Source organism: Lepisosteus oculatus, chromosome 7 (assembly GCF_040954835.1).
Source record: "Lepisosteus oculatus isolate fLepOcu1 chromosome 7, fLepOcu1.hap2, whole genome shotgun sequence".
Classification (NCBI taxonomy): domain Eukaryota; kingdom Metazoa; phylum Chordata; class Actinopteri; order Semionotiformes; family Lepisosteidae; genus Lepisosteus; species Lepisosteus oculatus.
This window is the reverse complement of record NC_090702.1, coordinates 54,846,280-54,858,382: the sequence shown is the minus strand read 5'-3', so window position 1 is coordinate 54,858,382 and position 12,103 is coordinate 54,846,280. Positions and strand designations below refer to the sequence as shown.

At 43.0% G+C, this 12,103-nt stretch overlaps 1 protein-coding gene across 2 annotated transcripts in view; it reads right to left on the bottom strand.

Annotated features, from left to right (window-relative positions):
* Positions 1-12,103, bottom strand: part of nup37 (nucleoporin 37) — a 39,395-nt gene that overhangs the window by 26,572 nt on the left and 720 nt on the right. Inside the window, exons 2-6 of one of the 2 annotated variants that reach the window (XM_069192811.1) lie at positions 8,178-8,328; positions 7,586-7,769; positions 5,255-5,379; positions 4,021-4,093; positions 1,711-1,805 (exon numbers count right to left, since the gene is read on the bottom strand). In XM_069192811.1, the coding sequence (XP_069048912.1) occupies positions 1,711-1,805; positions 4,021-4,093; positions 5,255-5,379; positions 7,586-7,741 (449 nt within the window). In that variant the 5' untranslated portion in view covers positions 7,742-7,769; positions 8,178-8,328. The remainder of the gene's footprint in view (positions 1-1,710; positions 1,806-4,020; positions 4,094-5,254; positions 5,380-7,585; positions 7,770-8,177; positions 8,329-12,103) is intronic. The other variant, XM_069192810.1, reaches the window with a different exon arrangement.

Below are 12,103 nucleotides of genomic sequence, written 5' to 3'. Positions count from 1 at the left end.
GTTTACTAGAATGATTCACTTTAAAAAGTGAATACTGGATATGTGAGCCCTTGCAACACGCTCCCCTATTCTCCACCTCAACTTTAACACAAGTCTGCAGCTCAGGCTTCACCTGGAAAACTGCACAGTCTGGCAAAGTCACAGCCCCATTCACGTAACCTTTTTCCCCTGGATTCCTAGACACTGGAGCTTTTGTCTCTGATGGGCTAGATGCGTATTTGAGCAAGCTGCTGAACGCACCATCAGAAACGAGAACAATTAGATCATTGCTTACTGAGCCTCTGCAGCTCCCTGCATTAGTCAGCAGGAAACACTGGTGGGTTTGGCTGTGCTGCCTTCAGTAAGTTCTCTGTGCTGGGGAGGCAGCCTTTGAAAAACAAAACAAGCTGCATTTACACAAACATCGTCTTGAGACGATGGCAGCATGTGCATCCCACTGCCAGCTTTAACTCGAAAAACCTCTGTCATGTGCCAAGGGCAAATTCACACTGCAGAAATGGTGCAGTGGTGCACCTGAAGTTATTAATACAAATTATAAAAGCATAACTCAGCACAGGACAAGAACAGCGTGTAAGAAATATTATCTATTGTGCACAATATTGCTATGCACTTGCACAACGATATTAAAATGTCGTTTGAATACATCTAAGTAAGGATGGGAGAAATAAGATGCTTGCTGTGCAGATACTTACTTATCCACAAACATATGTTGGGGGGATTTTTTATTTCACAGCCACCCCAGGGGCAGCCTGCTGTTGCATGTGTAACAGAGCCTGTGCGCTGAGACAGTGGCAGAGGCAGTGCGGGAGACTCCGGGCCGGGCTCTTGGCGTGACGGAGCGACCCTCTGTCTCGGGAGCGCCGCCGTGCATGTGTGTGAGCTCGGAGCCCGCGAGCGACCGGGATCGAGTCCCAGCGGGGACAGAGGGAGCTGCACTCATCACGCATGGGGAGAGGACAGATAGACTGGCTCCTTTAACTTGCCCGCCCGTTAAACCAGTACGCTTCTTACAGTGGGGGGGGAGGGGTGGTTGGCACCAACTACAGGAGAGGTGTAGGTTCGACTCTCCTTTTTCACACGGGTTCTCTCTCCACATCTTCTACTACCAAACAGGCTGGTTGGGCCCAACGACCTGCTCTCGTTTCAAAACGTTCTTCGCCAAAAAGAGCCAAAGGAGAGTGCACCCTGCCTAACTAACCCCTAGTAACCAGTTGTGTGCGGGAGCTCAGGAAATCACTGGAAACAGAGGAACTCCCCCTGTTACACAAGGGTTATGATCTGCACAACCTTAGGTAAGCCAAAATTACACTAAGGCGGAAACTGCTCTTATATAGTACTTCAGCACGCACAAGGGCTATCATTATCCTTACAGTACTGTATTAATCCAATATCATTAAAACACACTACACTGTACCTGAATCATAAAACCGTACTCTTCCAGTGATTTTTCACAGTTGTACAGTGCAGGCACCTAGTAAACTCTTGAACCCCTGTCATCTACATCACCCTTTGCTTGAGTGGGCACAGAGCTTTAAGACCAAGGGAGCAGCACCGTTAAGCAATATTTTGGTTTGTACCTATAAGAATGACATAATGTGTGCCAGAAATCTCAGGCAGACTTTACATTTAGAACTTGGACTAAATACTGCAAACGAATGTGACATGTCAAATAAAACAAGCTGTCCATTAATACACAGACATTGTACTAACCTGCAGGTGTGGTCATCACTGACTGATGCAATCTGTTTGCCTTCTCTGGGTTCAAAATTCAAGTGGTTGATATAATTAGTATGGCCTTCCATTACCTAGGACATAAAGTTAGAAATAAAATCAAAATAAAAACACAAATCACCATCTAGATAGGAAGTATTTTATTGCAGAGAAGAAAAAGATTTTTCACAAGCATTGCAAAAGAGCAATAGACACAAACAATGTCAGCACTCAGCATACTTTTATCTGCACATCAAACACTGCACTCTGAACAGCAAACCAGTACTTGAACACTCTAAAGAAAGTTGACTTCAAAAGCAAACATACACTTCTATTAAATGTACACTTGTCAAAGGTAAGCTGCTCCGTAAACATTACAGGTATATAACTTCAATTTATTCAAACCAATTTAGGCACAAAAGTTTGACATGAACAGTGTTGAGGTGGTGGCTGAGGCAAGTTCAGTCAAGTTTGAAGGCCCATAACCTCCACTGTTATGAGTGCATGCAGACATGCAACAAAAACAGGACAGGTGCAACAAAAAAAGCAAATGACCACTAAATTTAAAAACAAATAACTTAAGCATTGAAATGAAAGGAAATGCTCACTGTTTTCAATCTGTGCTAAAACTTACCAGGTGCAGAAAACCCTAGCCCCGCATAAGTGGTCAAGAAAATCGCCTGTGCATGTATATTACAGTTCCCCTCGTCATTTCTGCAATTTCTCACTTTACTAAAAGAACTGCATTTAAGGCAGCAATAGTTCATTCAGTATACAATATATAACACTCACATATACATAAAAGCACAAGTACAGTAAAGCCTAAGAGGAACAAGATCAACTTTCCGGCCATACTGAACAAGTACCAGTTCTGCACTCGTTTTTAAGAAAATAGCTGCTGGTTTTCAATCCCATACAAGAGTTACTGCATTGTTTTTCTAGTACTGCGGTGTTTGGCTTAGCTGCTGAATGTCTTATGTCCACTGAGACACAAACAAAAGGGAAAAGGAGACATACACAAGACGAATTTAGTTAAGAGGTTTTTAAGAATTTATGTTAGCCCCAGTTTAAGGCTTGACCTTTTTCCCCAACCAGCAGTCCAGCTGAACAGGTTTGCTTCCTGCGGCTGAAATTCTCTAGTGGAAATTTAATCTGGTGCACAGCTACTCGCTTCTTGTATGAATTAAACATTTTTTTTAGATGTTAGATCTGTCAAGAAAGCACAACACCTATTCACCACTCCTCCATAAAACTATTATTCGTTTACATTCAGTAAATTTAAAAGGCATGAAGGTTTCAACTTGTGCAAAGGAAAAAAAAAAAACAATATCCTCAATGGATCCATTTATCGTATCATACATCAGAAAGGTTACAAATGAGAGGAGCCCGTTCAGCCTATCTAGCCCGCTGGTAGATTGACCTCAGGATCTCATCCACTTGGTCACTCATAGAAAGTGACTCAGCCAGGATGTTACCATCTCACCCCAAGAACAAAGGCAGAGCCATGAAACCTGAACTGGGGGATGTAGCAGATCCTTCACTCAAGGTAGTATGTTCTGGAAGACCGACCTACATAAAACCATGTTTTTTTTTTCGTAATACTGCATATGCTGTTAATTGGCTGAGGACAGACCAGCCCTTGTGTTTCAACCTTCCTATCCTCGATTGGCCCTTAACTCTTGCCGTTTAATCTCCCACGTCTAGATCCTTTACTTTTATCTATTGGTGAATCCTGTCTGGCCAGGGACCGATATCGAACCTGTGATTTCACGTGCTGCTGACACGGCAACAGCCGGGAATATTCCCCTCAGTTCAAGATGTATCGACCTACAGTCTTGCAGCATTTTCGTCTGCCTCACCCTAGACAGTACCAATCTACTCCTGAAGCATGAGACCTCTGCGGTTTTTAGTTCCCTTTAATAGAGAGAGATCGGCTTACCTCCAAGTGACACCACTTTCTCTAATAAGCTTGTTTGGATGCTCACTAATTCATTTCAGTTTCTGGAGTGTTTATATACCGCCCCCAGCGGTCTGACCTGAGATCAACAACCCCAGATCCCTCAGCTGTGTGACAGGGAGCATTAGCGCTTAAGATTCTTAAGTCAACTGATGTTCTATGACACAGATCTGTCCGCTGGAACCTGGCACAAAGGCATTCTTAGAGATTGGGGTTACTGGGGTATACACACAGCTTTCTTTCAATAGTTTAAAAAAATCTAGCTGATGTTCAGAGTCTCTAAACTAGAGAACTGTTATTAATGACGAGGTGCGTTAATGCAGCATCTCAAGGACAGTAGGACGGATGTTTACCCTCAAATCACTTCTCTCCCGAAGATCTGAGGTTAAGAGTCTCAACTTTTTGTCGGCACCTGCAGTACATAGTCTGAAAAACATGAATGAGAAAAGAACATTTAAAAAGTACAAGTCTTTGCAAACCAGGTAACATCAATATGGCCAAAAGGTTTTACGGGATCTAGCGAGTCTTACTAGATTCAGTGTGGCGCGCAGCACTAATGCACAGGCATAATACTGATCTCTGTTTAAGACTTTGAAAAGGCCACCTCTTCTGACTGAGGGGCGCTGACATGGTTTATGCTTTATACTTTTTATAACAGCTCAGATATTTCAGTTATTATGGTAATGTGGAATGCTCTTCATAAGACATTAATTTACTTTTTTGTGGAACTTCAAAGATGTTGAATCATAACTTTGAAATCACATATAATGACACCAGACAGCAGACAGGACGGCACAGTGCCACTGTTCCACTGTTCAGGGAGAAACCTCAATAGTGGCTATATTTACACTTTGGGCCCTGCTAAACTGTCATGGCATTAAAGAGCTATACTGCATGGTTAACCGTACAATACTTTTTTTGTCAACCGACACAGGTTTCAGAGAAAAGGATTGGTTTCAAAAACTCAACATGTTGACCCTTTTCCAAAGAAAGGAAGTCTCTCATGGTTTCCCAGACTTGGGGAGAGTTTCACAAAGATCTGCTGTGTGGGTTATGAGGGTATCTCAGAAGAACTGGTGGACCATGATCTCTAGATTGGACAGTGGTACTGGAACTATAAAGTGAAGTCCCCCCCCCACAAGCAATGCAGTTCAAATTTGGCCAGTGCACTAGTTTTGCTAAGATACTAGTGTACAAGTTTCATCTTAAGAAAAGTGCTCGCTTTCAACTATGGCCAACTTGGTTAACCTAGTAAACTGCACAGCACTACATTACAAAAAGGAAAGTAAATTTCAAAGAACAGGGAGCAGATGTCATAACACTGCCTACATTAAACCTCTTTTTGAGGTAGGTACCCATATATTATTACAAGGAACAAGACAATGGGCTGGTGAAGTTTTAGAACATATTTCTATATTCTGGGCCATGAAAACAGAAACTCTGGCGACATTATCTCAGTTAATGCTTTGGCACTGATGCTGTGCTGTCCTTTCAGGAGCAGCTCAAGTCATTGTTACAGCAGCACACATTTTTAAAGAGCGCGGGTGCTGACTGCAGGCGTTTACAGAGGAGGGCTGCCCTGTATACCTGATCTGCTGTGGGAGGGAGTCCAGCCTAGATTCGGGGCTCCATGCAATGGCCTGCACTGGAACGCCATGCAGGAACATCCGGAGGGCACAGTACTCAACGCCCTCCACCTCCGTGTCTTCCTCCTGTCGCATTGGTGTCACAGAGCAACACAAGGGGAGACAGATGAGTTGAATTTTCTACAACCACACTGGCACTTCATGTCACACACACTTGCACAGAACCTGGACCTGCTCTGGAGTAAAGCTAGCACAACAGTGGTGCATATCGTGTTGTTTTTTTTGTCACTTTGCCAGCAGCTATATCACCCTGCAACCCACAGCTAGCAGCCCATTGAAGCTCAGCAGGTGTGAGCCTGGCCAGTACCTGGATGGGAGGCTTGCTGGGAAAGCTGTGGGTGCTTCTAGAAGAGGTGTTAGCTAGACCAGTAGGGGGCGCTCAGCCTGTGTTCTATGTGGGTCCTAATGACCCAGTATAATGATGCAGACACTATACTGTAAAAAAAAGGAATTGTTATTATGTCACAGACTAAGGCTGACCCCTGCATCAGCATAGCTGGTATTTTAATATAATGTCAAAAAACTGCTTTATGGCACAAAGTTGAGAACATGAGGGAAAGGGGGAGACCCGTCCCGAGAACGAGCACAAATGAACAGCTCGTTGTGGATCAAAGGTGCCCCACTGGAGGGTGGAATTATGAGACGTACTGTTGGGAGAAATCTGGGACTGAGCACCAATAGTAAGAGAGCCCACAGAGCAGTAGAGGCCTGTGGGAGAATCAGCTGAGACAGGGGGAAGCCGGGGACCAAAGAACGCAAACTGTGAAGAAGAAACGTCCCTACTGCTCACTCTGCACCAGTGTAGGAGTAAGGCCAGAAAACAAAAGCCACAAGGAAAGGCTCCTGTTGGTTTGTGCATGTTGTTATGAAACAAATGCTCTGTTTTTACTTTGATCACTTTAACCACAAAATCTGTACACATCACCATTTGTAAAAGCCTTTTGTCGTGCAAAACCGACTTTTATTTGATCATGAAAAGCAGAAAGGTTTAACCATTCCCCATTAAGAACACTAGCTTCTTTTATCACCAGGAGTTCCTGCTGCTTTTGCAGTGTAATTAAAGCAAGGCTTTCCAGACTCCAAATCCAGAAAGTCTCTGCCCAGAATAGTGGACTGGATTGAACCCCCAATTTACCACTTTTCTGTCCTGCAGCTGAATACATCATTGAGAATATAGTGCAAGCTATGCCCAGAAAAGGTGGGGTGATGCAAGCTGATAGATCTTTTGCATGATGTACAATATCAACACTCATCACCAACTTTCAGGAAATCAGCTATCTGAAGGAGCAGAAGTGCTACCCATTTCTCATTCCAAATTTGCAATCACCCAGGAGTACATATTCCAAAGGGTAGTCACGGTTTTGTCTTAATGAGAAAACAGATCACGCTCAAGAATCTGGTGATTCCAAAATGTGCACAAAATAGAAAGAGAAAAAAAATAGCGTTTAAGATTAATAACATTTTTTAGAGATTTTTAGCATCATCGTTATGTGTAATCGCGGCGCTGTGACTCGTAGTGTAGTGCGCTGGTCTGCAGTCGGTGAGAAAACGGGCTCAAACCTCCAGAGTAAACTGCTTTATGTGAAGGTCTGGGTTCAAGTCCACGGACTGCAGAGCCTGTTTTTAAGGGGCGGAGCGGTGGCTCTGTGGCTCAGGATCTGTGCCTGTGGCTGGAAGGTTGCCGGTTCGTATCCCGTGGCCAGTAGAGGAATCCTACTCCATTGGGCCCCTGAGCAAGGCCCTTAACCCCAACTGCTCTGGGGGTGCCGTATAAATGGCTGACCTTGCGCTATTTCAACCATTTCAAAGGATTTCAAATCAAGAACTACAATAAATTGATAGTGTAAGTATTTACTCCTGAGTCAATACTAAGTGAAAGCACCTTTGGCAGCAATTGACACCGCAAGTCTTTCAAGACTCCACCAATTTTGTACACCATGATGGTGCAGTTTTGCCCACTCTCCGTCTCCCACTCACCTAAGCACTGCCAAGTTTGATGGGGATCATTGTTGGAAATTTCAAAATGTACTACCTGACTGATGGACCTTACAGTGGCAGACGTATTTATTCTGAAACTGCGAGAACCATTATTGCAATGCCCATTCAAGTAACAGCATGACACATGTAGGTTTGCCATAGCCAAGGGAGTAAACAATCATGCAATCAATTTTAGCTTTAGGGTTTTTTTTTTAGCAGTTTTTGCTGGCACCTAAGTCAGAGGCCATTTTCTCCAAAAATAAATGAAATGAAATTTCTTCAAGAGAACACAAACCTGAAATCTGCATGTTCCCACCACCACGAACTGGTTGCCACCATAAGCTATGAGTGAAGCAGGAGATCCGCTTTCAAAGGGGCTGAACTCCACCACATGGACATAATCCTCACATGGCAAGGCGTAGCTGGGACTTCTTGCTGGCTCCTGCTTCATCTCTCTCACCTACTGCACAGCCAGGCAACTAGAAGGCAAAAAATCATATTTAACACTTCTATTCAACTAAGAATCCAGGTGTCATGCAAATACTACCTAAGACATGTGTTAAGTGAAAATATTTTATCTGCTAATGCATGTCTTACACTCCCAGCTACATATGAACCTTAGGTCACTTATTTGGATTATGGAGCAGTATTTCCTAATCAATGCCACACTATAGTGACTGGGGATACTGCTGTTGAAGGTGCTCTCCTTTGGGTGAGATGTCAAATGTAGGTCCAGACTGCTGTTGAAGGTCAAGGACCCCGCACCCCTGTTTGTAAGAGTAAGAGTTTTTACCCTGGCTTTCCGGCTAAACTCCACTTGAGGCTCAAAGAGTCTGCCCTAAAGCTCCCCCTATTTCAACTGGTCAAAATACTTCTTTTTCCTCCACCTGATCTTGTGCCACCGAAGGGCTGCCTTCTTCACCAAGCCAATCCACCCATCCAGCTCATTTTGTGTTCAGTAGCAAATGGAGGATCAGAGGATCCTTTCCACACGTCTCTTGAGAAAAGCCAGGGCACCAGTTTCGCAGACACTGATGACTGAAAACACAATCGTGCAGGTAAATATAAGATGTGTCGGACAATAATTTAGAGTACAAAGGAACAGGTAAAGGTGTATGATGTGCCGAAAGGCATGGAAAAGAGACATGTTTCAGCTGTGGAGCGTGCTTCAGGTGTGAGGGAGAGAGGGAAACTGGCAGCTGATAAAGCAGGGGAGAACAAAAGACAGAGCAGCTGGGAGCAGGCTGGGAGCTGATGCAGCTACCTACTTGAACGTCTTCAATAATTTATAGATTTTACTCCAGCGATCCAAACAACACGTTTTTTCTGTTTGATTAAGGGCAGAATTGCCCAGCCCTGAAGGCACACGATGAGCACAGCATTCACCCATCTGGCCTAAGGCACTCTCACTGAATTCCCATGCTGCATGCACTGCCCCCTCTGACCAGCAGGGCTCTTGCACGCCAACGTCTGCCCATTTCCAGTCCGGGATACCTGCGAGATGTTTGTTTACCAGGCCGTGTGTTGTCATGGAAACAAAGACTGGCCAGATGACTACTAATTAGAGCAATCAGACAGTTTCCAGGCGTGCACAATACCCCTGTCATAAGCCGCTGATGCTTGAGACCACAGAAGGAACCTTTAAATCTATAAAGGCAGAAAACAAGTTCAATTCCTTAGCTACAAGGAAGGAAAAATCACCACTTCGTAAATCATCAGTCTTGCCACAGGACCCTGAAAGCCATGGTTATTAACACTGAGCTCAGTTATACTGATTCAGATACACACCATTTCTTCTGCAATCCATCTTCATTAAGACTGAACAAGCATTGTGTAAATTGTCTATGAAAATCTGATAACTATTTCATGTTATCAATATTACTTAATAGGCTGATCCAACAAGTAAATGAGCAATCCATATCATAAAGTTAAAGTACTCTGTAACCTATTTACCAAACACCCATTCCTAGACTGAGTTGTAGGGTAATACCAGTAATGAAGCTGTTACCTATTTCACCAGTTTTAAATCACGATTACTGAAATATACTTGAATCTGGACTATTTTGAAGGTAATATTGTGAAGTTTCCCAGCAACCCCTAAGTTATTTTATAAAATGAGTCATGTTTTTTTAAAACTAAAGAAGCCAAAAAATCAGCACATCTTTTTCTTTTACGAAGACTTTTGCAGAGATCTACAACACACAAGAATCCAGACTAACAGAGGGGGTTCAAAAACTTTTTTTCTGCCACTGTAGTACGTCTCTCATTAATTCAGAAGCTATGAGAGAAAATGTCAGATTTTACCTAAGAATTAAAAGCAAGATGATTTTAATAAGCAAATGTATGCCTGAACACTGCAAATTAAGCATGCAATAGGAGTCAGACAGAATTGCAGAGTGGTTGTGAAGAGAGAAGCCTCTTTTCTATAGACTTTTACAAGTTATATGATACAGGAGTTTGTTTCGTGGTCCACTTTTTTCTCATCTTTACTTCTTTGAAGCGTCTCCAGGTTGAGATGTGGTCTCTGCAGCCAAGAATTAAGTGAAGACTTTCACACAGGGGGGTATTCTGCACGTCTTTTCCTCTCTCCGATATTCACATGTACAAAAGCAGGCTGACACAGCTGTAACAGGATCAAAGCTCCGTTTACCCAGACCTATCACGTTAGTGTAGGGCGCCACTCTGGTCAAGCACTTATTTTAAGGTACTGAAAAGCTTTAAATTGCCTAGATTCTCATTTTTAATCCAATATTCCCCATTCCATAAACCACTAATGCTATCTGAAAGCCTCAGGAAAGAACCACAGGGGACATAGGTCATAAACATTTGAGCCCATAAACAACAGAACATCACCTCAGTCAGGTACAGAAACCTCTTTTCAAAGACTAAAAAATCATTTGTAGATCTGAGCATGACTTGAATAAAAAAATTCAAATGACAACTACCAGATGATCTTCAATGCAAATTGTATTTAACACTTTTCATCTGAATTTGTAAGGCACTGTACTTTTACTTGATTATTTCTACATTTTCTGCCGAGAATGCTCTGAAGAACATAAGAATATGGCCTTTCCAACCATTCTGCTCATTTGGTATCTAGGTAAACCTAAAATTTTATCAAGCTTCTTCCCAGCTTGATGGAGGAGACCTGACTTTGAGCCACAACAACCTGACTGTGAAGCCTGTTTCGGATACCCACAATGCTTTGAGTAAAGCGCAGCTTTACAATTTCTCTCCATGGTACAAAACATAAACCTTTCTAATGCACTTATTTTCTGTGGTATAATGCATGCTTTAAATACTGCAATCACAGCAGAATAATTAATCTGGCAAAATCACACAACCACAACACAAATCTGGGAACATGAACACACTTGAATGTGCTTAGATTATTCCTTATGTGACTGCCAGCAACTGACATGACATATTTGCTTAGTTTGTAACATTTACCATGACTTGTCGGTTACAAACACATCTGAGGAATTATGTTCTACTTATCAACCTGCTGGAGTGTGGATTCTGGGATCCATATGACCACCTTGGCAGAGAGATCAACATGCACAGCTGAGCGTAGGGAAATTGGGAAAGGACTTTCTCCCCCTATGGGACCACGACTGTCACACAGGAATTCTATTTTCTGGCACTTCTTGCTTTGTTGGAGTTGAAGAAAAAAAAACTGTGGAAAAGTTAAATGGACTTAAGTGCGTTATGAAAGTTGATCTCTATATAGGAAAAATGTTGGAAGCGGGGATATGCAGAGTGGAATTTTTTATCCTGCTATGATCTGACAACTATTTTTAACTGGATTGTATGTGATGGCTTTAAATATACACACAGGGGAACCTGTTAATCATACCGATTATTGATCAAAAAGAAAAATCACGTAAACCATGAGCTAATATTTCTCCCTCTGATGCCAGATTCAGCCGACAGATAACTTTTAGTAAGAAAATAGGAAAGGTTACAAAAGACAAGTTTGGTCCATCTAGGTGTTAAATGTTTAGCCATTCAGGGGTCTGAATGAAAGAAATCTGGTGATTTCTTGAAATAAGTCAGGGTATTGGCTTCAGCAACATGTCTCGGTAGCTCGTTCTACACTCCAACAACTCTTTGTGTAAAGAAGTGCCTCTTGTTCGCATTTCAAGTTGTTTCTGAATAGTACAAGTGCTCCCGCAGACAAGAGAACAAAATTCTAATTTCTCGATGTCTGGTGTCAGATTCCCTTTCTTTTACAGCAGGGGATTCTCCTAAAACAGGGAAAGGGTCAAATGAAAAGTGAGTTACCATGATTCTCGGAGAAGGAACTATAACTTGGATGGCTCCGATCAAGAAACCACAAGAAAGTCTACTTTTTCACGTGACGGAGTGTGAACTACATAAGACGTGCTGAGGAGCCAATGCCTGCATAGCCAAAGCGATCCCAGGGTACCAAGAAACAGTGGAATTTAGACAGAAATCAGCCTGGATCACTGTCTGAGACTCCAGCAACACGGTATGGGGGAGAAACACAGAGGTCCGGGGGTATTGCACTGCAGGGCTCCCCAGTCCTGGTCCTCAAGGGCTGTCAGTGTGCCTGCAGTCCCTAAGACTGAAGAGAGAAGCTGGTAAACTGGTCCAGTTAAGCCAGCAGCGATTTGATTCAGGTCAATATCACCCCAGCTGGACAGAAGACCTACAGTACGGACTCACCAGACCTAGTCAAAGTCCAGACCTAAATGTTGTGTCACGGGCAGTTTATGCTTGAAAACCCACAGATGTCACTGAGTTGAAGCAGTTCACGGGGACTGGAAGGAACTGGTTCTACTGGTTGAAG